Source organism: Camelina sativa, chromosome 11 (genome assembly GCF_030686135.1).
Source record: "Camelina sativa cultivar CO46 ecotype springtype chromosome 11, ASM3068613v1".
In the NCBI taxonomy this organism is placed as follows: domain Eukaryota; kingdom Viridiplantae; phylum Streptophyta; class Magnoliopsida; order Brassicales; family Brassicaceae; genus Camelina; species Camelina sativa.
The window spans coordinates 18,162,334-18,186,431 of NC_141890.1; the positions used below are offsets into that span (position 1 = coordinate 18,162,334).

Sequence of the window (24,098 nt, forward strand, 5' to 3'; positions counted from 1 at the left end):
TGCCGAAAATAAGTTTCCCCTTTGTTTTTTTTGGTTTCTCATTTGTTTGAAGAGTACAATGTTGAACAGAACACACAAAATAAATTCAAGAGAGGAAACTGAAACTAAAACAAAAACTAAATTTTTAAGTCTCATGAAAAATTTAGAAAACAAAGCACAACCTTCGAAAGCCAATAACCCTTATTCATAGATATTTGGTCAACTTCATCAGAAAGACCAATATCTCAAACTGTTCCACTCTTCCACCACAAACCCAACACAAAACCACAAGTAGAACCGCTTTGCCCACACACTCTCTCTCTCTCTCAGTACCTGTAGTGAGGAGGCTTGTATGGTCCCTCAATTGGAATGCTGACGTAGTCAGATTGGTCCTTTGAAAGCTTGGTGAGCCTGGCTCCAAGCTTTCCCAAGTGAAGTGCTGCGACCTTCTCATCCAAATGCTTGGGAAGAACGTACACCTTCTTCTCGTACTTGCCGCTTGACTTCTCGTTCCAGAGCTCGAGCTGGGCAATCACCTGGTTGGTGAAAGAGCAAGACATGACGAAACTAGGGTGACCAGTGGCACAGCCCAAGTTCATGAGACGACCCTCAGCCAAGACAATGATTCCGGTCTTGGTCTCTGGGAACACCCACCTGTCAGTCTGAGGCTTGATTGTGATACGCTTCACACCTGGGTAAGTCTCGAGTCCGAGCATGTCGATCTCGTTGTCAAAGTGACCAATGTTGCACACAATGGCGTTGTTCTTCATCTTGGTCATGTGGTCAACCATGATGATGTCCTTGTTACCGGTGGTGGTGACAAAGATGTCAGCTTCTGAGACAACATCCTCAAGGGTAAGAACCTGAAGACCTTCCATCAAAGCTTGAAGGGCACAGATAGGATCAATCTCAGTCACAATGACTCTGGCACCAGCAGTCTTCATGGCAGCAGCACAACCCTTTCCAACATCACCATATCCACAGACAACAGCAACCTTTCCAGCGATCATGACATCAGTGGCCCTCATGAGACCATCAGGGAGTGAGTGACGGCAACCGTACAAGTTGTCGAACTACAAGTAAAGAGCACAACTAGATTAGATAAGAGTACAACATCTCTATCAAAATTGTCAAAACGTTAATCTCCATAACACTGTAACCAAAAGATACTCGCTACTAAATAATATTAGTTACAAGAAACAGTTCAGATCCTAACGCATCAAAAACCACAGATCTATAAACGTGACGTATTGTAAAGGTGGTAAGTAGTGATCAATACCTTGCTCTTGGTGACAGAGTCGTTGACGTTAATAGCAGGGAACAAAAGAGTTCCGTTTTGCTGCATCTGGTAAAGCCTCTTAACACCAGTGGTGGTTTCCTCAGAGACACCAACAAGTCTCTCCTTCATCTTGTGGTACTTCTTGGGATCAACTTGAAGACCTTCCTTGATGATAGACAAGACGATCTGGAACTCAGGGTTATCAGTAGAAGTAGGATCAGGGACCTGACCAGTCTTCTCAAAGATCTCCTCAGCCTTGACTCCCTCATGGATCAAAAGCGTGGCGTCACCACCATCGTCAACAATCAGGTCAGGGCCACCACCTGGACCCCAATCAAGAGCACGCTCCGTGCACCACCAGTACTCCTGAAGAGTCTCACCCTTCCAGGCGAAAACAGCGGCGGAGTCACGAGCGATCGCGGCGGCGGCGTGGTCTTGGGTGGAGAAGATGTTGCAGGAACACCATCTGACCTCGGCGCCGAGAGCGGTTAGGGTTTCGATGAGTACGGCGGTTTGGATGGTCATGTGAAGAGATCCGGTGATTCTAGCGCCTTTGAATGGCTGAGAAGGACCGAACTCAGTACGGCAAGCCATGAGTCCAGGCATCTCAACTTCGGCGAGCTCGAGTTCGAGACGACCGAAATCGGCTTGGGACATGTCTTTGACCTTGTATTCACGGCCACTTGAGGTCTTCTCAACGAGCAACGCCATCGTTGAAAGGGGAATCTCAGATATGGTTTTTAGATCTGAGATTTGAAAAAAACGAAAGGGGCAGAGAGAGAGAGAGAGAGAGAGAGAAGAGTGTGTGCGAGGAGAAGAGAAAGGGGAGTGTGAGAGTATATATAGATGAGGTCAAATTGGAATGAACGGTTCAGATTGTTTTGAGGGTTTGGTGGATCTGGTAGAAGTTGGTAATCCCGTATATGACGGAACACGCTGCACGAGCAGCATGACTCGTGTTTGTGAGCTTTGTCGTGGGTTAATCGGACGGTGGTTTGGGAGGAATAGCCACGTGGTTGTATTTTATTTGTTGTGGCGAATCGTATAGATCGTAGTTATGACTTATTTTAATTGAGAACCTTAACGGGCCTTCGCGGTAGCCCACCAATGATGAATAGTTTTTCGATGACTATTCAAGAATCGTCAACTATGTACAATAGAAGGTTTTATTTCCTCAGCATAAGTATAATTATTTACTGCATATTTCTGTTCATTTCCATTTTAGAAGTTACTACATATTAAAACAGAATATATTTTTGTTAAAAACATTTATTGTAAGATCATTAAAAATCATTGTAAATCTTATCATTTCCATATATTAGTTAAGAGTGTTTAATATTAATAAATACTCCCTCAGTTATACGAAATATGTAATTTTGACATAATTCATACAGATTTTATAAAAAAAACTTTGAATCATACATGTATTTTTTGACTAAGTGATAGTTTAAATTCAATGAAAAAAAAAATTGTTTTAAGGGTATATTAGAAACTTTAGTGTAAAAAATCATATTAAAAAAAATAAATTGACAAAATTTTTGAATGACATTTTTTTTTTAAAGAAACAAAGTATTTTTTTTTTGGTAGGAAAAAGAAACAAAGTAATAAACACATATGTAAGTTACTTACAACGATATTTTACGCTATAAATGCATTCACCACCACCATATTGCAGCATTCACCATGGGCACATGATATTGAGATGGTTGCTTAGAGTTTATTGTCACCAAGGAACATGTGTTATTCAAATATACGGAACGACGTGCATTGGAGTAGCCGGTCTCTTAGCGAATGTATCCACAAAAGTCATGACTAGCAATATGTAAGATATATGCAGTGTAATTTCATTGGTCACAAAATATGATTTCTTATTCTTGCTCACTTAATTAAATGCCAAGAATATAGAGAAGCAGACCAAGAGTGATAATAAAAGAAAAAACACATCTAAAGAGTATAAATGATCAACCTAAAAAGGAGGAGATCTTTTAGAATTTGAATATCTTCTCAATTTACCCATCTTCCTTTCAGTTCGTTCGATTAGACAACTTAACCAGATTAACTGAATCATGGTTCAACAACTAAGCTCAAAATACTTTAAAATCAGAGTTCATCATCCCGCTTGTATAAGTTTAGATCACTCACTCGAATTGGCTTCCGCTCTAGTGTATCATTTTCACTCTAAAGTCGCTTAAATTGCATCATCATTCTTCTGCCATGAATTCCTCATGTTTGAAATCATTTAATTATGAGATCTCGTTCGTCTCATTGGCCCACGAGAGACGTCCCATGTTCTCCGCTTATTGTAACGGCATATATATAAATAAATGCTTTAGATCCACGACATGTGACCTTTTCTGTTTTGTTTTGTTTTTTTTTGTTTTTTGTTTTTTTTTAAAATATTTATCAACTTTAGCTAATGGTTTATTCATACTTCAAAACATCTTGTTTATAAGATCTGTCAATAATATCATACGGAAATTTATTCAGACACTATATAGTATCATACGGAAGTAGAGAATGTCACCCTCAATATACGGAAAAACTGAAATCTGCAACTTTTTATCTACTAGTGGATATATAGTGTAAATTTATGATTCGGTCCAAATTTTTTAGAAACTTTAAATACCAGTATGAATCCATATTAAAGTTGGGTTTGAAAAAAAAACAATAACTTGTTTTTTAAGAATAGAATATTTAACAGGTGCAAATAAAATAGACACCAAGCGTTTACACTTAGTGGCATAGTGACTGTGTGTGTGCTGTTTTGGATCTGGACCTGCGCGTGTAGAAGCGTCGGTGGATCTGATCACAAAACCAGATTTTTAATAAACTAATACTAGACATTACGTTGTGATTTAGAAAGAATTGTAATATTTCAAGCAACCGACAGTGAGAATCATAGCTATTACGTGGGGGATATGCGTTTCTTTTTCTCTTTGTGTCCATACGATGCAGATCTCATACATGGTTCTCCTTTTTTTTGTTTACAAATTTATAAAGTATTGTATGAATTTTAAAAAGGTTTAATCGTTCTCGATAGAAACGACATATATGTTGCTATTAAACGAATAATGTATGCTTTACTATTAATAGTCAATCTCCATAATGTTTCACATTTGGGTCATACATAACAAGCAACATGTGAACTGTAGTAGTATAAATAAGTTCAAAACTGTTGGTACTGATAATCCCAAAGACTTTAAGCAATCAAAAGGTTATTTAACAAATTTTACTTGGAAGTTATGGAACTGGTAGTGCATTGTGGTAGGTTTATGAAATCAATTACACGAAGTAAGAGTACTCGATCGATTACGACATTCGATCCTATTCAATCGACCGGAAAAGGACAACACTCTTGTGGTGTCGATTTCAGTGTAGCCTTTGGCACCAAAAATAATATTTCTGTTATAAACCACTTTACGGATGGACTCCATAACCAGGCCCATACACGGCTCGTACATGGTCTATGTCCGTCCAAGGCCATAAGGTCCATCGGCCTTATCCATTTATCTAGGTCGGGTTAGTACTTCTAATGTAATTGGGCTTTGCCCTTGACTATATATATATATATATAACCTCGAGTTTGATCAATGAATAAGAACAAGAGAATTCCTTCTTTCGATTCTCTAGTTTACAACACGTTATCAGCACGATCGTTCTAAAGATCCAGCTGAGTAAAACCCTAAAACCCTAACCACCGCCGTTCATCTTTCTTCCCCCATCAAAACCTTAAACCACCGCCGCCTCCTTCCCTTGTTCGTGGTTACTATCGGCGATCGGTTCTTGCTCGAGATACATCCGAGTTCATAGTTTGTTCCTGTCCGGGGTGAGTTCTGTTCGGGTTCTGATCAAGACTTGTTCGGTTCCTGCTCGTGTTCGTGACCGAGTTCTATTCGATTCCTGTCCAAGGTTCGTGATCGAGAGAGAGGTACAACCGAGGTCTTTTAGCTCCCGGTTCATAACCAGTCAGACCCCAATCAGTGAAAGGTAAATAAGATCTGGAACCCTCTTAGAACCATAATCGAACTTGATCTAATTAAATCTATTGGAACCTTAAAATATCTACAAGCAAACAAACCAACTAGCAAAAGCTTAAGATCCCTAAACTATAAAACTTTAAAATCGGATTATGTGGTATTTAGGATTGCTAGATTGATTGTGAATTGAACCTATTGATCACGATTAAAATTCGGTTGGTTGTTATTGCTTGATTGTTTCATATGTTGCATGCATCTTTAAGATTAAACTTGAATCTTGTATAGATAGAAATTTGAATCGATTATAGCACAAATTGTTCTTGTAAAACTTCGGCTGCATGAACCATAAACCCAAACACATAGACTTGTTCTAGGTTGTTAAAATTATTAGGATAACTTCCAAATAAAATTTAGTAATTATCCTTAACTTAAAAATATTTTCTAAAAATATTTTCCTAATTAAGAAAAAGGAAATCTCTAAAAACATCTAAGAAAAGGAAATTGTTGCATGCTAGTTTCTATCTAGTTTTGTTTGTTTTTCATGCATACCAAAAGCCGAAAATATTAAGTGAAAGGCAAGGCATGGTTCGGTCTTAAATACCGCATGGCCTAAGGCATGGTTCGGTCTTAAATACCGCATGACCTATTAATTGATTGCATGGTTCGGTCTCAAACACCGCATGCTAATGATCGGTTGTCTATTTCTGTTTTATGCAGATGGCTAGGCTTAACAACCTAGACTATGCTGCCTTGAATGCTTCTGGAGACAACTACCTGCAAATGGCATTGAACACTAAGATCATGCTGAAGTCAAAGGACTTATTTGAGTGCATTGAGGAAGGTTTTGAACCATCCGATAAGCAAAATTACATGGCCATTATGCATATGCGCCATCACCTAGCTGAGAGTCTCAAGAATCAGTACCTCACCATAGAGAATCCTCTTGAACTTTGGACAGAGCTTAAACGCAGATACAGACACCAACAAATGGTGCTCCTACCAAAGGCTCAATTCGATTGGAAAAACCTAAGGATCCAGGACTACAAATCCGTGGATGAGTATAACTCAGAGCTTTTTAGGATTGTCTCACTCCTTAGGTTGTGTGGTACTGAGGTGACAGAGAAAGAGTTGCTAGAGAAGACATTGTCTACTTTTAGCACTCACAACATACTACTTCAGCAACAGTACTGTGAAAAAGGTTTTAAAACCTATGGGGCCCTAATCTCATGTTTGCTACTAGTTGAGCAGAACAATGAGCTGTTGTTGATGAATAGTGCTATAAGACCTCCTGGTGCAGCCCCATTACCAGAAGCACACAAGGTAGATGTGACAAAGCAAAATTCTAATGAGCCTAAAGAGCCCAAGGAGACCAACTATGTCCACAGAGAAAGACATTATGGCTGTGGCCGTGGTGGTAGAGGACGTGGTGGTCGTGGACATTACCAAGCTAGCCGCTTTGATGGTTATGGCTGTGGAGGTCGTGGCCGTGGTGGTAGGGGCCGTGGGTCCTTTAAACCACAAAACAAGGCTAAATCGGTTTGTCATCAATGTGGTATGTCTAACCATTGGGCCAAGAATTGCAGAACACCTAAGCATCTTATTGATGCATATCAAGAAGTCTTGAAGAAGAACCCATAAGCCAACTATGTGCATCTCGATGGTGAAGATGACTTCGACCATGAGAATGATGATTCACTAGCATATGAGACTTCCGATTGCCTTAAAGATGATGATTAAATTTCGGGTTTTATTTTGGTTTAATTTTATGATTTTATGGTAATGTATTGGATAATTATTTTGGTTTAAATTCAATGATTTTATTTCGATATTTATTTGCTTGTTTTATTAAAGTTTAAAACAAAATTATTGTCATTAAAGAAATGTCCGAGGATATGAGTGTACTAGTGGTGGACAGTGGATCCAGCCACACAATATTGAAAGACAAAAGATATTTCATAAACCTCATAATGAAAAGTGCCAATGTTAGTACATTTGCGGATATAGCAAGCTTAATAGAAGGCTACGACCAAGCTCATATATTATTACCTAATGGCACACATATTGAACTAAGTGATGCCTTGTACTCACCCAGCTCTAAGAGAAGCTTATTGAGCTTTAAAGACATTCGGTTGAATGGTTATCATATTGAAACAAAGGGTGAAGGTAGCAAAGAATTTCTATACATTACTGAAATTGTAAATGGACATAAGAAGGTTCTAGAGACTATACCTGCACTAGCCACTGGTTTATACCATGCTAAGATTAACATGATAGAAGCTAACTTAGAAAAGCACAAAATATTCAATGAACAGTTCACTCTATGGCATGACCGGCTTGGCCATCCGGGTACGAACATGATGCGTAAACTGATTAATAGTTCAAATGTGCACAACCTTAAAGAGAGAAAAGTTATCCCTAAACATCTCACGTGTGTAGCATGTGCACAAGGGAAACTTATTATACGGCCATCACCAGCCAAAGTCAATAAAGAGACTTTAAACTTTCTAGAAAGGATACAAGGTGATATATGTGGACCAATACACCCACCTTGTGGGACGTTTAGATATTTTATGGTTATGATCGATGCATCAACCAGATGGTCACACGTTTGCTTGTTATCCACAAAGAACCTAACATTTGCTAGGATGTTAGCTCAAATTATAAGGCTAAGAGCACATTTTCCAGATTTTCCACTCAAGACTATATGTCTAGACAATGCTGGTGAATTTACATCCCAAGCGTTTAATGATTATTGTATGTCCATGGGGGTGAGTGTGGAACATCTTGTGGCACATGTCCATACACAAAACGGATTAGCTGAATCCTTCATTAAACGAATACAATTAATTGCTCGACCATTGCTAATGAGATCGAAGCTTCCTGTGTCGGCTTGGGGACACGCAGTTTTACATGCAGCAGAACTTATACGCATCAGGCCATCTAGTGAACACAAATATTCACCATCCCAATTATTAACGGGTCATGAACCATACATATCCCATCTCAAAACATTTGGTTGTGCCGTTTATGTACCTATTGCTCCACCACAGAGAACTAAGATGGGACCTCAAAGGAGGATGGGAATATATGTTGGATATGAGTCTCCCACCATTATAAAGTATCTTGAGCCAACCACAGAAGATTTATTTAAGGCCAGATACGCGGACTGTCAATTTACAGAATCCAAATTTCCTATGTTGGGTGGAGAGACTAGCAAGCTGGTTAAAGAATTAACATGGAATCAAACATCCTTGAATTGGCAAGATCCTCAGACTCTAGCCTGTGATGCAGAGGTCCAGAAAATTATACATTTGCAAAAGCTAGCTATACAATTGCCAGATTCCTTTGCTGACCCAAAGAGAGTAACAAAATCGTACATACCAGCTTGTAATGCACCAGTACGTATTGATGTTCAGAAGGAACACAACAATCAAGTTGCTATAGAGTCTAAGCCACGTTTGAAACGAGGTAGACCATTAGATTCCAAAGATAAGAACCCTCGGAAGTCTAAAGGTGCAAAACAGACCGAGGTTAAGGGAATTACAGAAAATACAGACATAGCCGCGGCAAAGCCTAAGGTACCAAATGAGGTTTGGGACGATGAACCTCAAGGTCCTGAAGGTATTGATAATAATGAGATCTCAATAAATTATATCATGTCTGGAATTCAATGGAACCGTAAAAATGTCGACATCGATGAAATATTTGCATACAAGGTAACACTTGAGATAAATGAGGATCATGAACCCACATCTATATTAGAGTGCACTCAAAGTAAAGATTGGCTAAAGTGGAAAGAAGCCATTGACGTGGAGTTAAACTCTTTAAAGAAGAGAAGTGTGTTTGGTCCGATCTAAAGGACAACACCTGAAATAAAGCCAGTTGGACATAAGTGGGTCTTTGTAAGAAAGAGAAATGAGAAGAATGAAATCGTGAGATACAAAGCACGGCTTGTAGCACAAGGATTATCTCAAATACCAGGAATAGACTATGAGGAGACATACTCCCCTGTGATGGATGCAACAACATTTAGGTACTTAATAAGTCTGGCTATAAGAGAAAAACTGGATTTGCGGTTAATGGATGTTGTAACCGCATACTTATATGGTCCACTGGATAATGAAATATATATGAGATTACCAGAGGGTTTTTGAGCTCAAAGATAAGAGTGGTTCTCGAGAACAGTACTGCATTAGGCTGAACAAATCCCTTTATGGACTGAAACAGAGTGGTCGAATGTGGTATAACTGGTTCAGTGAATATTTAGCTAAAAAAGGCTATAAGAATGACCCAATCAGTCCATGTATATTTATAAAGAAGTTTTCAAACAAAGGGTTTGTAATTATAGCAGTTTATGTGGATGATTTAAACATCCTTGGGACCTCTGAGGAAATCGCCCAAACAGTCAAATATCTAAAGAAAGAATTTGAAATGAAAGACCTATGCAAAACAAAATTCTGTTTGGGATTACAGCTTGAGTACATTAATAATGATATCCTTGTGCATCAAAAGGCATACACAAAAAAGGTACTCAAGAGGTTTAAAATGGACCAAGCTCACCCATTGACCAGCCCAATGGTTGTTAGAAGCTTAGACTTGGATAAAGATCCATTTGGTCCAAAGAAGGCCGATGAAGAAGTTCTCGGACCTGAAGTGCCATACCTCAGTGCTGTAGGAGCATTAATGTTCTTGGCTAGCCACACTATACCGGACATATGTTTTGCCGTGAACCTCCTAGCAAGATTTAGTTCTTGTCCGACCCAAAGGCACTGGAATGGAATTAAGCATTTACTTCGTTACTTACAAGGGACAACAGATTTGGGTTTATATTATACTAACCATAACAAAGAAGGTTTAGTTGGTTTTGCTGATGCAGGTTACTTATCGGATCCGCACAACTCTAGGTCTCAAACCGGCTATGTGTTTACACATAATGGTACGGCGATCTCGTGGCGTTCTATGAAGCAAAGTATTGTGGCCACTTCGTCTAACCATGCGGAAATCCTAGCAATTCATGAAGCCGGACGAGAGAGTGTATGGTTGAGGTCGATGACTCAACGTATCAGGGCAAATTGCGGTATGATCGAAAACAAAGAGCCAACCGTAATCTATGAAGACAATACGGCCTGTATCGCACAGATCAAGGAAGGTTACATCAAGGGAGATCAGACGAAGCACATCCTACCGAAGTTCTTCTTCACACACGAACTACAAAAGGCCGGAGAAGTTCGAGTGGTGCAAGGGCAATCATGCGACAACTCAGCCGATCTCTTCACTAAGGCATTACCGACAACAACGTTCAAGAATCTCATACACCAGATTGGAATGCGGAGGCTTAAGGACTTAGAGTGATGCTTGGAATAGGGGGAGCAGTGCGTGCTGTACTCTTTTTCCTTCACCGTGGTTTTGTCCCATTGGGTTTTCCTGTTAAGGTTTTAATGAGGCAGCATCCCCTAGCGTATTGCATCGATCCCTTAGCATCGGCATGGTTATGTCATCCAAGGGGGAGTGTTATTAACCACTTTACGGATGGACTCTATAACCAGGCCCATACACGGCCCGTACATGGCCCGTGTCTGTCCAAGGCCATAAAGCCCATCGGCCTTATCCTTTTATCTAGGTCGGTTTAGTACTCCTAATGTAATTGGGCTTTGCCCTTGACTATATATATATGTAACCTCGAGTTTGATCAATGAATAAGAACAAGAGAATTCCTTCTTTCGATTCTCTAGTTTACAACAATTTCTGTATTTTGGCCAATAATGTTTTCCATTCAAAACAGCCACTAATCTCTATGTAATTAAAAGAAGAGAAGGTTTGTGTAAATGTCGAAAATATTCATTCTATTTATTGAAATTGCCACTCAATCTCAACAGAATTAAACTGTTTCTCTAAATTGGGAAGGGCAACACATCTACTTTAACATTTTACTTTACCCAAAAATTTTAAAAATAATTAAGATTCATCTCCCGTTACATGGTTCAAATCAATCAACTCATACTAATAAAAAGTTGAAACTATAAGCTTCTAATACCATCCATGTGGAATTTAAAACAATCAGTAGGAATCATCCATCTCACTTATTAACCTTTTTAAAATTTCCAGAATTTTATATATTAAGATTGTTCTGTAAAATAGGAAAAAATACAATATATGAAAATAAAAGAAATATCTGAATACATGGAAATAAGAGAAATATCTGAAAATAATAAGTAATTAATATTATGGAAATCATTTATATTTGACATAGACACTCAATCGATAAAAAATTAATAGTATGTATAATGTCCCACATCGACTATAAAATTTGAGTCAATAGTTCATAACTATTATAAATATAAATAAGACTAATATGTTTCCAATTACAAATGAACAGGAAACTTGATTTCAGGTATCCAAATTTAAAAGTTTGATTCGATTCTTTATTTGAGCAAATTAAAAGTTTTAAAATATTATAATATTTAAATTTTTAGAAAATTGAAGTAAACGGAAGGGAGATGACAAGACAATCAGGAGATGAGAGGTTTGTAAGGTTTTACATGGTAATTTTTTGTATGTTGCCCAATGAGACTTTTAAAACATTTTTGAAAGAAAAAATTAAGAGGATGTACGTTTCCAAGAAGCTATTAGAAAAAGAGTCGTTTCTCAGAAATTAAAATTATTGAAACTAATAATTTATTATTTGTTAGAGGTATATTATTGCCAACACCAATCTATATATATAAAAAATTGTATATAATTTTCGTTTTTCTTTCTTATTAGAAATTTATTTAAATAACATTAATGATACTTAAAATACAAAAAGAAAGAACATTTTATGTGAAAAAAAAATTAATTTTTTATAGTACTTTTGTATGTTATATGTCAATGTATAGCTATTTGAATGATTACTAAGATTAAAATAAGTTTAGAAAATTAAATACAGACATAAAATGTTATTTTACTTTTGTATACTATCAATAATTGTTTTAGGAAAATGTATTGAATTTATAAACAAAAATATTTAACAATATGGATACAATTCTTAATCAAAATAAATAAATTAAAACTAATCAAAAATGTCGTTCTAAGTTTCTAAAAATTAATAACCTAAAGTGAAAAAAAGTTGTAAAGAATAATCAATTATTATTTGTCACACTAAATTTGTTAGTATTCCACCTTTAATCACACTAAAGTATTTTTTTTCGTTTGTTAAATGTATATATATTACCAACACCATAAATGATACTCAAAAAAAAAAAAATTTGAGTTAAAAAATAAAAATAAATTATTATAGTATATTTGCATAATATTTTTCATGATGGTAAGAAAGAGAGTTAACTTGATCTTGGAGTGAAGGTAAAAGAGGCAGAACTGTCACATTTTAGGAGAAAACGATTTCGACATAGCAAATCGTACGCAAAGGTAATGAAATTTCGTCGAGTTATACATAAGCCTTTCAACTAGATGTTCCTTCTTACGGAATTGGATTTGAGTTAATAATGGAAGAGTTATCTGCAGTTTCGTGAGATGCTTCGTCTCACACGCTAACTGAGAACAGCGGGAATTGTAAGTGCGATCATGGACTCGTCTGTTATCCTTTCAACATAAGTTTTTATGAGAAGCTTTGTGATGTCTAGGGCTAGTTTTCCACCAGAGGGATTTGGAATTTAACGGTTGGTTTTAGATTTAGGGTTACATCTTTAAGACTGAAGGTTTCTGTTATTTCTGTCAATTTTGTTTCAAGGTCATTTTGGTTGTGTGATTCGTTGTAGGGTGTTTCTCGGCTGTTGCAGAAGCGAGGAGCGTCTCTCCTAGTTGTATTTATTGTTAGAATCAGTTTGATAAGTTGAATGTGTGACCATAAGCTTATTTGAGTGATTGGGTTGTATGACTTAGTTTATGTGATGATGTGTAGGTGTGGTGAATGTATTATGGGATGTTTTGTTCAATGGCTTGTTTGTTATGTTTTATTTGTGGTTGTACTCTTGATTTGCTTGTGTGTATAGCTCGTAGATGGGAGGATCGCCTCACTGGGTATTTCTGGTAATACTCACGCATCTCATTGTATTTATGGTGCAGGTAATATGTAGCATGAAATCATGGCGATAAAAAAGAGAATGATATAGGGTCTAGGGTGTATTATTGGTCATGTTATTTATGTTGGAACCCCGTTTAGAAGCATGTTAGGTTGATGGTTTTTATTGGTTTTAATTGATATGATATTTATATTAAATTGGAGTTTGTTTGGTTTATCTTCCGATGTGCATGTTTATTTGTTGTTGGTTTATTATTTAGATTATAATTAAATATTATGAGTATTTAATTATATTATTATTATTAAAAAACGGATCAAGTTGTTTTAGTATATTTCATAACAAAGTATTCAAATAGGACATACATGAGACATAATATTCTTTTTCTTTTTTTGGGTCAAAACATGAGACATAATTTTCATCCATCAAAAAATATGTTACTAAATCATAATCTTGACTTAATATGTGTTGCTATTTCTTCTCAATAATTTTTTCTTTTATAAAAAGGTTAATAAGCCAAAAGCAAAGAAATCAAAACTGTGTAACCTCTTTGTAAAGCCAAATGTTGATTTTTGTTAGCTGTTAGGATTAGTTTTTGTAACCACCAAAAATAGATTATAACCAATATTTCTAACCGCTTTCCCCAACCGTGATATCAAACCGCTTTCTCCAAACGATTTGTCGATTGGTGATTATTGGAAGGTTTGTTTGCAAACAACACGTTTGGTTGCTTCTAATCATACTCAATACGACCATTAATAAGATATCTATTATTCTAGTGCTCTAATTCTCATCGTCAAAATCGTCTTGATCCTTTTTCTTGATACCAAAAGACACCTTTCGTCAACCGCTTTTATATTAATCTACTTGGTTTAAATTTGTTCCAGTATTAGATTTATATCAAGTTTTTTTTTTTTTTTTTTTTTTTTAAATTTTTCTATCATGGTCGTCGAGTCGTTAGTTTTTTAATCAAAACTGTTAATCCGTTATTTATATTTAGTAACTTAAAAAAATAGACAACAGACGAAATAATGAATTACATTAGTTATATTTAATAATCAATGTTATGGATGAAAATAATGAAGATGAGAAGTTTTATAAAAAGGTTGAAAGTAATCATTTGATATGATTTTATCAAAATAGAAAAATGGTAACAAGAAAGCCTAGATCTAGCTGGCACAATATGAGTTTCATAACGTATGAAAGATCACGTAAAATTTCATACGGACGTTCCAGTTTTGAACATGTTTTAACTAGGTTTTATGCTGATTCTGCTGATACTCCTCCATCCGTTCAGTTCTAAAATGCTGTTAGCATGAATGACTTGGATGAACTAATGGACAATCAAGTAATCTTACTCTAACAGAAGGTGATGCCTCTCCAAAAAGCCACTAAGAATCATATGGGGTTAATCAGGTTTGATGGATACCCAAAAACTTGGCAAGCTGTCGGTTATGTAATGGACATGATATTATCATATTTTGATTATGAGTTTGATGAAATATTTGATTATATATTTGATACGAGTATTTAATTTATTTTTGATATAAAAAACGAGAAAAAATGGTGAAAAAAATATATTTATTTATTTATCAAAATAATAATTCCTATATATATATCAATTTATTAATTTGAATTTATCAAATCTTAGTTTTTCTAATAATTATAATACTGTATGAACTAAAAATAATATTCAGATATACTGTAAACTTATGCATAATGAAACTTAAAATGGAGATAATTTTATTTTATAGTTTATCGAATATAAGATATTAATATTATAGATAATTTTAATTAATACTGAAAACTATGAAAATTTTGGTTTATCTCGAAAATATTAGCTACTTACTAAAAATATGTGTGTCATGTTGAAGAGAAAAAGTTTTTTTTTTTTACAATCGAGAAAAAGTTTCTTATGTAGTTCTTTACTACGAATAGATTCTAAAGAAATTTATGTTCAAAGTTAATAATTTTTTACTTTTTTTTTTTAATTATGTGTCTCTAACTTGAAGTGTTTTTAATCTCTGAACCTCAAGTGGTTTTAATCAAAGAAAATAGTAATGATTTAGCAGCTCATGAAATAATTCATGCTTTAAAAATCAAAGATTAATAACATGCAAAATAATTCCTGCTTTAAAAATCAAAGATTAACATGCAAAACCAGTGGCGGACCCACGTTATGGATGGTGGTGGCAAGTGCCATCAGTAACTATTGAAATACATAAAAGTGTTACACTAAATTTAACTATTAAAGTGGCAAAATGGGGCTAGATTCCCCCGAAATTTCCTTGAGGTAAGGTGTTCGACTCCTTTTATTGTCGAATTTTCCCCTACTAGTATTTTATTCCGGAAGGTTCCGGGATAAATAGTGCGTTGCGCATATTTTTTGAGACATCCGGAGAGTTTAGGGATGAATAGTGCGTTGCGCACGTTTTTCGAGACATCCGAAGAGTTCCGAGATGAATAGTGCGTTGCGCACGTTTTCCAAGACATCCGAAGAGTTCCAGGATGAATAGTGCGTTGCGCATGTTTTTCTAGGTCTAAAACGGGAGTTTTGCGTGTTTTGCACGTTTCCCGAGACGCGAGAAGTGGAGATAGCCTCAAAATTAGGGTTTTCCTTGTTACCCCAGTCAACGCGCTGGTCTCCCCATATATATATATATGTTTCTTTGACTTCTCTTTTACTTTTAACCTTCTACTCTCTTCCAAAAAGGTAAACTTCTTTCTCTCCCTCTTATCTCTTTATTTTCGATTTTTAGCTTGTGTGGTCCATGGTCTCGCCGGTCATGGCTTCTCGCCGCCTGCCATAGTCTCTTCGCCGGTCACGCTCGGTCCTCCGTACGCCGCCAGCCGTTCTCCGGCTGCCCAGCCCTTCTCGTTGTGTTGCAGCCTCCTTCTCGCCAGATCTGGCCGAAACCGTGAGGCGTCTCGGTCCAGACATCGTTTGTTCCCGCGCCTCCACTTGTATCCACGCCGCCGTGCTCTCCTACTCCCTAGGGCGTGGATCGACCTGCCACGAACCTGATTAGTAGACCGTGACGCGTCTCGGCCCTGCTGCTGTTGCCGCGGCATGCTCGAGACTTGCAGGAGAGCCTTGGCTTTGAATGGCGAAGTGGGACCATGTGGTGTGCTAAGGGCGAAGACGTGCTGATCTTGCAACGGTTAGCGTGCTCATGGCTTGTTTGTTGTTGCGGCATGCTCGCGATCAGAGTGTTGGTATCATGGTGCAAGATTGCAAGGTCGTGACGCGTTGGTACGCTTTAGACTCTCCCTAGCGTTCTAGTTCAAGAGCAAGTTCGAGGCGGGGTCTCAGTCTGGTGACGGTTCGTGCGATGTTCGGTGGTGAGGTGGTGAGATCGAGGCTTTTGGCGGCGAGGTGGCGCGCAGGTCTATATACGAGGATGTGCTCAATGATGCGTTTGCGAGATACGCAGAGTGGCTTGTTGGCGTGTTCGTACTAGGGAGATGGTGAGATGGTCGTCGTTCGGGGGTGCGCTCGTTGTTCGGCGAGATCGGGTATATGTTGGCGAGATGGATGATGGCGAGTACAGAGGAGGTCACGCTCGTAGCGAGGTCGAGGTTGTGTTGAACCTGAGATGGCGCGCTTGAGTTGAGGAGATTGAGTGGCCGAGGTCAAGTTGATTGCTTGCATACGAGATACGATGGCAAAGTCAAAATCGCGGCTTGCTCGAGATTCTGGTGAGCCCAAGGATCGTGGCGAGGACGCCGTTATGGGATATGCTTGAGAGATCGTACGGCACCTGGCGAGATGGCGTGTTCGCGAGATAAGGCAGTTCGCAGTGCATGAGACAGTTTGTGGTACGCAGTACGCAAGACACGGTTTACGAGACAATACGCGAGATGTGGTACGCCGGATGCAGTATGCAGTTTGCCATTCGCAAGACGTAGTACACAGGACGTTGAACGCGGGGCGTGACACAGTGCGCGATACACAGTACGCAGTATGCAGATAAATTGGGTATGCCCGATCTGTCTTGAATACTACGGCGTTTTAGGTGTGGTTTGTCGCTCCCATACTAAACGGTTGCTTGGTTGGTTTTGCCAGGTCTTGCGCCATGGCTTTGGGAGACGACGTATTCGGTGATGTTCCTGAGGAGCTTAGAGATGACAAGTACAGCTTGCTAGAGGAAGGTTTTGATGAGACTAGACTTGACTGTCCTTCCTAGTGGAATCCGACGGAGGGGGAAGGCGTCCTACCGGATCTTACGGAGGAGGATGTTCGGAACCTTGAGGACATGTTTCCTACGGATAACCAAAACCTCAGTCTGATAATCAACATTGCGGGAAGGTTCTCGTGTACGAGGAGTGTACTTGCTCAGAGCGTGCCCCTAGATCACTTGTCGCCGGCCTTTCTGCAAGAGACGGGACTTCAAGACGTTGCAAAGATCGTGCTAGAACCACTAGAACAATCCCTCAGACAAGGGACGATTAGCGCATTTCCCGTGATGTGGGGAAGACCCTGAGTGACAGCAAGTCCATAGATCGCATATTTGACCTCTACCAAATGCCACACAACCTGCAGCTTGTGTTGCCGAGCATCGATGAGCGTCCATGGGACTGCCCTGCGGGTCACCTTTGCGTGTATGAATACTTTTTTACGGAGTGCGGCTTGTGGTTTCCGATCCTAGAGTTTTTGACGAGTTACTGCGCGCGTCGGGGAATCGCATTCTCGTAGTTGTCGATCTCCACCATCCGGAACGCGTTGGGACTTACGATAATTGGTGCCACGAAGGGAATCACGATCAATTCTGACCTCTTTGAGCTTGTTACGAAATTCATGCACGACCGTACGGGGCTATGCAGTGCTTGCTGTACGCTGGGTCTCACGATCACGCGCGGCCAGAAGAGTAACATCCACAATTGGCGGAGACAGTTTTCTTCGTGGAAATAAACAAGATTTCGGTTGAAGATCCGGACATGACTTGTCCTCCTGCCTGGAATTTGACTCCCGGTAGTCGTCGCTGGGTTGGGTGCTTGTTCTTTTAGTTTTTGATTCTGTTTACTGACCGTACCTCTTTTATATTTGCAGGTAATCCTCTATTTTCAGCTGCGTGTGATTTGGATATCGTTGACAAAGCTGCCGGTTTTCTTGTGAGTGGGACTTTGTGGTGGTCGTACGTCTTTTCGCACTTCGTGACTTGTAAGTTTAGAATTTTTGCTTGCCTTCGTCTCAAGACTTGTGTGCTCTCGTATCTTACGCTTATATTCATTCTGCAGGTTCGCGGACTGGTTTGCAAATGGGAGATTACCCGATGCCATGCTATGCCGATTTGTTTGATGGTGAGGATGTGCTAGTTGTCGCGATCGAGGTTGTTGCACCCAACGCCGAGGTCAGCATGGAGGTCGTCACCGTGGAGCATGAGGATGGCGAGATGCCTGTTCTGCTGAAGTTGTTGCGGCCCGTGTTGCGAAGAAGCCTTCTTCGGCGTCCCGTGGGAAAGCTCCAGCAGCTAGTGGTGGTGATCGTTCCCGGAAGAGGGCGTCACGCTCGAGTCCACGAAGTGATGCTGGAGGATGGTCGCGTGGGCGTCGATCACTCGTTTTCCTTTCGCTACGACGTGAAAGATCATACATTCTCTGGCAATTCACAGGCTTACGCGGACCTAGCCAGCAAAATTCATGGTGACTTCGTCCCCCTTCCTGCTCCTGGCGATTTGGTTTGTCCAACCACGTATGAGGAGTGTGTTCATCGGCAGTTTCAAGTTAGAGTATGTTTCTTCAGTTTGCTTTGGTTTGCATGTTACTCAATCATAATACAGTTGTTTCCCTTCAACTTTTAGGCAATGAGCTGGACAAACCTTCTCACTGGCGACTTCGAGGACAAGGTGCATGCATCTAGGAGGGAGACCACGCTTGCTCAGGATGCGTTTGTTCAGGCTGAGCGATCGAGGAAAGAGAATGCGACGCTCGTCAAGGAGCTGACGTCTTCTCTTAAGCAGTCCCAACGAATGCTCACTTCCGAGTCAGAGCGACTTAGGAAGGCGAGGGATGAGCGCGGAGAGCAGGAGCGCGCAAAGGCTGTTGTCATGATTGGGGCGCATCAAGAGCGTATTGACCGTTTGAGGACACACGTGATTGCAACGCGCGAGAGACAGCCCCATTTACTCACTCTTAGCCAAGTGACCGGGACTAGGCAGTGTCTACTGATGATGATCAACAGGAATGTTGCTATTCACGAAGATAGGATGGTGCGTCTTGCTGCTAGCGAAGAGGAGTTCCAATCGAAAGTGAACAGAGTTGTGGTGCCACCGCTTCCTGATGATGATCTAGAGCCATTCCCGGAGGCTGCTGACGGAGGTGCCGATGATGCTGCTAACGAGTGATATGTCCTTGTGTTATTGCTTGTTGTTCTTGCTTTTGGATTTATTTTCATGTCGTTGCGAACTCGATTATTGATTTCTCTTGTATTTTTTATTGCAAACTTGGTTGCTTTTGCTTTTTATTGATGATCTTTGCGCAAAGTTTGATTATTGCCGATTTTTGTTTCCTTCATTATGATGAAGTCCCTTTTAAATTTTCATGTTTTTGTCGTTGCGGGGCATATTTTGCGGTGCAGGACGTCTCTTGGTTTACCTTGGATATGTTATTCTCCGTAACGCTGAGAGCAGACAAGACTGACTTGCCGTACTAGTTAGGTGCGGTCAATCGTGACCGGCTTACCCTGTGGATGCTGCAAGAATTGCGAGAGTGTGTGAGTTGGGGTCTTCGGCTTACTCACTCTGCTCCCTGCAAGCTTTTTGTGAGTCTGGGCTCGGCTTATAAATCTTTACCAAAGTAAGGACGTGGATTATTTCACCACTACACCCATGCGGAGCGCTTGCGAGTATGGAATTGGCATTTATTTTTTACTGAAGTAAAGTATGGATTATTTCACCATTACATTCATGCGGAACGTAGAACTGTGCGCCAGGCCATTCGTAGTTCATATTGCTCGTTGGGAGGCTTAGTAATAGTAACGTTTGAGGTTGGCGGAGTTCTACGATCTCGGGACTAGGGTGTCATTTATCACGAGTAGTCTATAGACGCCTGGTTTGACGATCCTGGAGATTAAGAATGGACCCTCCCAATGCGCCCCGAGTTTTCCAGCGTTCTTCTCTCTTGTATTCTCGTAGACTTTGCGGAGGACGAGATCACCCTCGGCAAAGTAGCGAGACTTGAATTTCCGATTGTAATACTTTGTTGCAGCTTGTTGGTAGTTCTGGATGCGTAGTAACACTTGATCGCGCTCTTACTCGACGAAAGGAGTCTGTCACATAGCATTTTGTCGTTCAGCTCTGGATTGTGAACAAGCATTTATCGTCGGAAAGTCAGGATTCCCACTTCGGCTGGAGTGAGTGCCTCCATGCCGTATGCGAGTGAGAACAGGGTTCATCCAGTGGATGTGAGCTTATAACAGGATTTTCACCCAGGGTATCAATTCTCTATGCAGTTGTAGTACAAATGGTTATCAATCCAAATGGTTGTTATGCTAGAAGATAAGATACAATCAGAACTATGCAAGTCAAGCCAAGCAATAGTTGGGTTTGATCTAACAATCCTAAAATAAACAAAAGAAAGCAAATAAACAAGAACCACACGACCTAAGCACTCGATGCAAGCATTCGAGTACAGGATCGGGTGGGGTGATCGAGTAAACAAGATAGGCAAGAACAGCTCGAAGGTATACTCGAAGCAGGTGATTGTGTACCTGTTCGGGTAAGGGATCGAGTTATGAATAAAATGTAAACAATCTAAATTCGAAAGCTCCTAAGGATGGGGTAATCGACTCCTAAGTGTTCTGACCAATATGGATGTCCTACATGCCTCAAGCAAATATTCCCTAGACAATTAATCTCTAAAATCTTGTTAAAACACTCTCTTGATAGAAGCAATCAACATTGATCACTCCCCTACCCAACTCTCATTGGAGAAACATGATCAAGCAGGCAATACAAACCGATTCATTATTGTCAATAAACCCCTTACTCATCTAATCTCTTAGGCTAAGTGAGTAAATCTCTAGCATTGATTGATTCAAGCATTTCATCTACACCTCTCGATGGTAAAACACCTTAGATCTAATCTCAACCTCTCGGTCTGCTGATAGCATTAAGAACACCAATCTAGAAGAGAATTTATAAAACACAAATATCAAAGCTAAGACATCCTAACCGATCACGAACACAAAATCATCTATCCCATCCCTAGAAACTTTGTTTCACTACTCAGATCTCATTGCAGAAAAAACAAGAGCATAGATAAAAGAAAATTGCATTATATTAAAAATAGAGTAGAGTGGAAGAGTATATAATCGAAAAAGCAAAAAGAAATGAAATTATATCCTAACAAAGTGTAAAAAGAGTTTTGAGTCGCTCAGTTTCTCTCCCAGAAGCTCTCTCTCTCTGTTCTGAGGGTCTGCGGTGTGCTAGGGCGAGAGGAAGAAGAGGGGGGGTTTATATATGGAAACTCATTAACCCTAGCTTCCCAGTCCTGCCCAAGGCTTTGCTCGATGGGGTGCACGAGGATGAGCTCGGGTTACTCTTTGGGTAGGCTCTCGGATTGTTCTTTCTATTCTTAGATCCTCCTCGATCGGGTTGGTGTTCAGACTGTTCTTCCTGCTCCATACCTCCTTCGGGTACATGCTCGGATTCGACCTTGTTCCTCCCCATTTTTGTCTCTTAAGCACCTGTTTTCATCCAAAATATGCAAATGCAAGAATGCAACACCCTAAATGGCCTAAATATGGATTCCTACAGTAAATGACCTAAAAGTGCTAAGGATAGGGTAAAAAAAATGCAAAATATGGACAAAAAGGATGCTTAAAACATGTAAATTAGAGTGTTATCAGACCCCCAAACTTAAATCTTGCTATTCCTCTAGCAAGGAAGTAGGAGGGTGCCGTTTTAAAATGGGACTCATAACCTTTGGAGCTAAGCGAAGGATTCAAGCTATAGTCCTTAATGATAGTTTAATGGTGCTAAGATCAATCAACATACTGACAAATATTTTTCTATGCTTATCACAATGCATCGATTTAGTTCAACCTCCAACTAACAGCAAGGACTTGCAATTCCAAAGAACATCTCTTCCACATTCATTAAAGTGTTTGGCGAATTCTTGCAAATGGAAGCTGAATCAAGCTCAATCGGTTTCAAGGGTAAGGCTTTTTTGGTAAGGTGGCTTCAAACAATTTTTTTGGGTGGTTTTCTCTCAAAAGAAGGAATGCTAGACAGTTGTGAAAACTATCTAAGATTGAGAACAATTTGGGCATACAAATCTTAACTCTTGATAATCTACCATTTTCTCATTCATCTCTTTTTTTTTTAATCAAACCCCCTAGAACAAAACTACCCACAACCTTGATTTTAACTCCTTTTTTTTTTGTAATCCCTAAGGTCTGAACTTTAAGGCGGAGAGAAAGTACCTGAGTGGTCACCCGGATGTGTGCTCAGAGGTGGCATCGGATAGGGTATCGTGTACCCCATCGGATTATGCATCAGATAGGCATTCGAGTGGCTTCTCCGCGATCTATCTGGTCTGGTGACATCCTCCTCTGCTTGGGGCTCGTAGGAGGATGCCCTGTGAGGCTTTGGAGGTGCTAATCCTCAGATTCCTCCCAATGGTCCGCTTCTTCCCATCCATGCGGGTGCATAAGCCGAAGTGGGAGCTGAGGCACAGCTTGCCTTGTCTTGCAGCTCTTTGATCTGTCCTCCCATTACCTTCACTGAGCCAGTGAGGTCTTTTACCTTCTTGTCTAGGAACTTGATCATCATTTTCAGCCAGCCGATCCTCTTGTGAGCTTCCTTCATCCCAACAGGTTGTTTTTGGGAGCAAACATACTCCTAAAAATCATACTCATCCGAGTTGTCTCCCTGTTCTTGCCCAGCTTGCTCTCCCTCAGTTTTGGATTCCTCCTTCGGATTGTACAGCTCCTCCAAAGGTGGGTGTGAAGTCTATGTTGTCCCCTAACCGGACTTTGGTGCACACGACGTTGGGTAGGATCATTTGGGTGGCCCCGGCAGTTGAAAGCTAAACTCGAGATCAATAGGGTTAGTTCCCAAAAATCTCAAAACACTCGAGTTTTAGAGAGAGAAGAAGTAAGATGAAAGAAGTTTAAAAGTTTTTAGGACTTATCGGTTTTGTCTTGGGGAAGAGAAAGTCCTCTTTAAATAGAAGTGGCTGCCTCTAGGGTTTTCAACTTGGGCTTCGCCGAGAGTGAGCTTGGGGCTGTGGAATTCGGACTCCACTCGCCACTCGATGGGGAACACGACCAGACGCGTCGGGTATGTATTCAGGTAGAGCCTCGGGTTCCCCAAAATTTCTCTTTCTTCTCTTTTTTTTCTTTTTTATTATTATTATTATTTTTTTTAATTTTTAGAAGAAATATGTAAAATCGAAAATAATGCAAAGTAAACAAATAAATAAATTAAAAGAAAAAAAAAAAAATATACCTTTGGGACTTCCTCCTAAGTGAGCTTGTTTTAAGTCACTAAGCTTGACTCTTCATGCTCTTTAAGCTTGGTATTTAGGAAGGAGAGGTTCTGGAATCCTCTCCACTGTAGCAGGCTGATTCAATGGATTCTCCAAATCTTGTCCGGGTTCCACAGCAAATGTAGTGTTGACTTCTTCAAGTTGGTTGACTTTTCTCTGCTTTGTCTTAGTGGAAAAAACTTGACCATCAATGGTTGGCCTTTTAATCCCTTTCTTGACATCAAATTCCATCTTGAAATGCTCTACATGCTCAATTCTGATCTTGCCTTGTTTCACCTCAATCATTGCGCCTACTGTTGCCAAGAATAGTCTCCCTAGGATCAGTGGATCATCTGGTTCCTTATCCATGTCAAGGAT

At 39.6% G+C, this 24,098-nt stretch overlaps 3 protein-coding genes and 1 pseudogene across 3 annotated transcripts; 3 read left to right on the forward strand and 1 right to left on the reverse strand.

Moving 5' to 3' along the window:
• Positions 1–2,295, reverse strand: LOC104732313 (adenosylhomocysteinase 1). The gene is made up of 2 exons (XM_010451844.3): positions 1,259–2,295; positions 1–1,052 (listed from the first exon to the last, which is right to left on the reverse strand). The coding sequence occupies exons 1-2, from the start codon at positions 1,967–1,969 to the stop codon at positions 306–308; spliced, it is 1,458 nt and encodes a 485-aa protein (XP_010450146.1). The 5' UTR covers positions 1,970–2,295; the 3' UTR covers positions 1–305.
• Positions 2,296–5,952: 3,657 nt separating this feature from the next.
• On the forward strand, positions 5,953–6,873 carry LOC104750479 (uncharacterized). The gene is made up of 2 exons (XM_087472538.1): positions 5,953–6,155; positions 6,333–6,873. The coding sequence occupies exons 1-2, from the start codon at positions 5,953–5,955 to the stop codon at positions 6,871–6,873; spliced, it is 744 nt and encodes a 247-aa protein (XP_087328664.1).
• Positions 6,874–9,918: 3,045 nt separating this feature from the next.
• Positions 9,919–10,587, forward strand: LOC147934195 (secreted RxLR effector protein 161 pseudogene; annotated as a pseudogene).
• Positions 10,588–18,188: 7,601 nt separating this feature from the next.
• Positions 18,189–19,594, forward strand: LOC147934196 (uncharacterized). Its single transcript, XM_087472539.1, has 4 exons — positions 18,189–18,222; positions 18,301–18,411; positions 18,489–18,979; positions 19,052–19,594. The coding sequence occupies exons 1-4, from the start codon at positions 18,189–18,191 to the stop codon at positions 19,592–19,594; spliced, it is 1,179 nt and encodes a 392-aa protein (XP_087328665.1).
• Positions 19,595–24,098: the final 4,504 nt, after the last annotated feature.

Coding starts and splice junctions, on each gene's coding strand:
- LOC147934196 (XM_087472539.1), top strand. CDS start 18,189: ATGACTTGTCCTCCTGCCTGGAATTTGACTCCCG. Junction 18,412..18,488: donor CTTTTCGCACTTCGTGACTT/GTAAGTTTAGAA, acceptor TTCATTCTGCAG/GTTCGCGGACTGGTTTGCAA. Junction 18,980..19,051: donor ATCGGCAGTTTCAAGTTAGA/GTATGTTTCTTC, acceptor TTCAACTTTTAG/GCAATGAGCTGGACAAACCT.
- LOC104750479 (XM_087472538.1), top strand. CDS start 5,953: ATGGCTAGGCTTAACAACCTAGACTATGCTGCCTTGAATGCTTCTGGA. Junction 6,156..6,332: donor GCTGAGAGTCTCAAGAATCA/GTACCTCACCAT, acceptor CTCACTCCTTAG/GTTGTGTGGTACTGAGGTGA.
- LOC104732313 (XM_010451844.3), bottom strand. CDS start 1,969: ATGGCGTTGCTCGTTGAGAAGACCTCAAGTGGCCGTGAATACAAGGTC. Junction 1,053..1,258: donor ACTCTGTCACCAAGAGCAAG/GTATTGATCACT, acceptor CTTTACTTGTAG/TTCGACAACTTGTACGGTTG.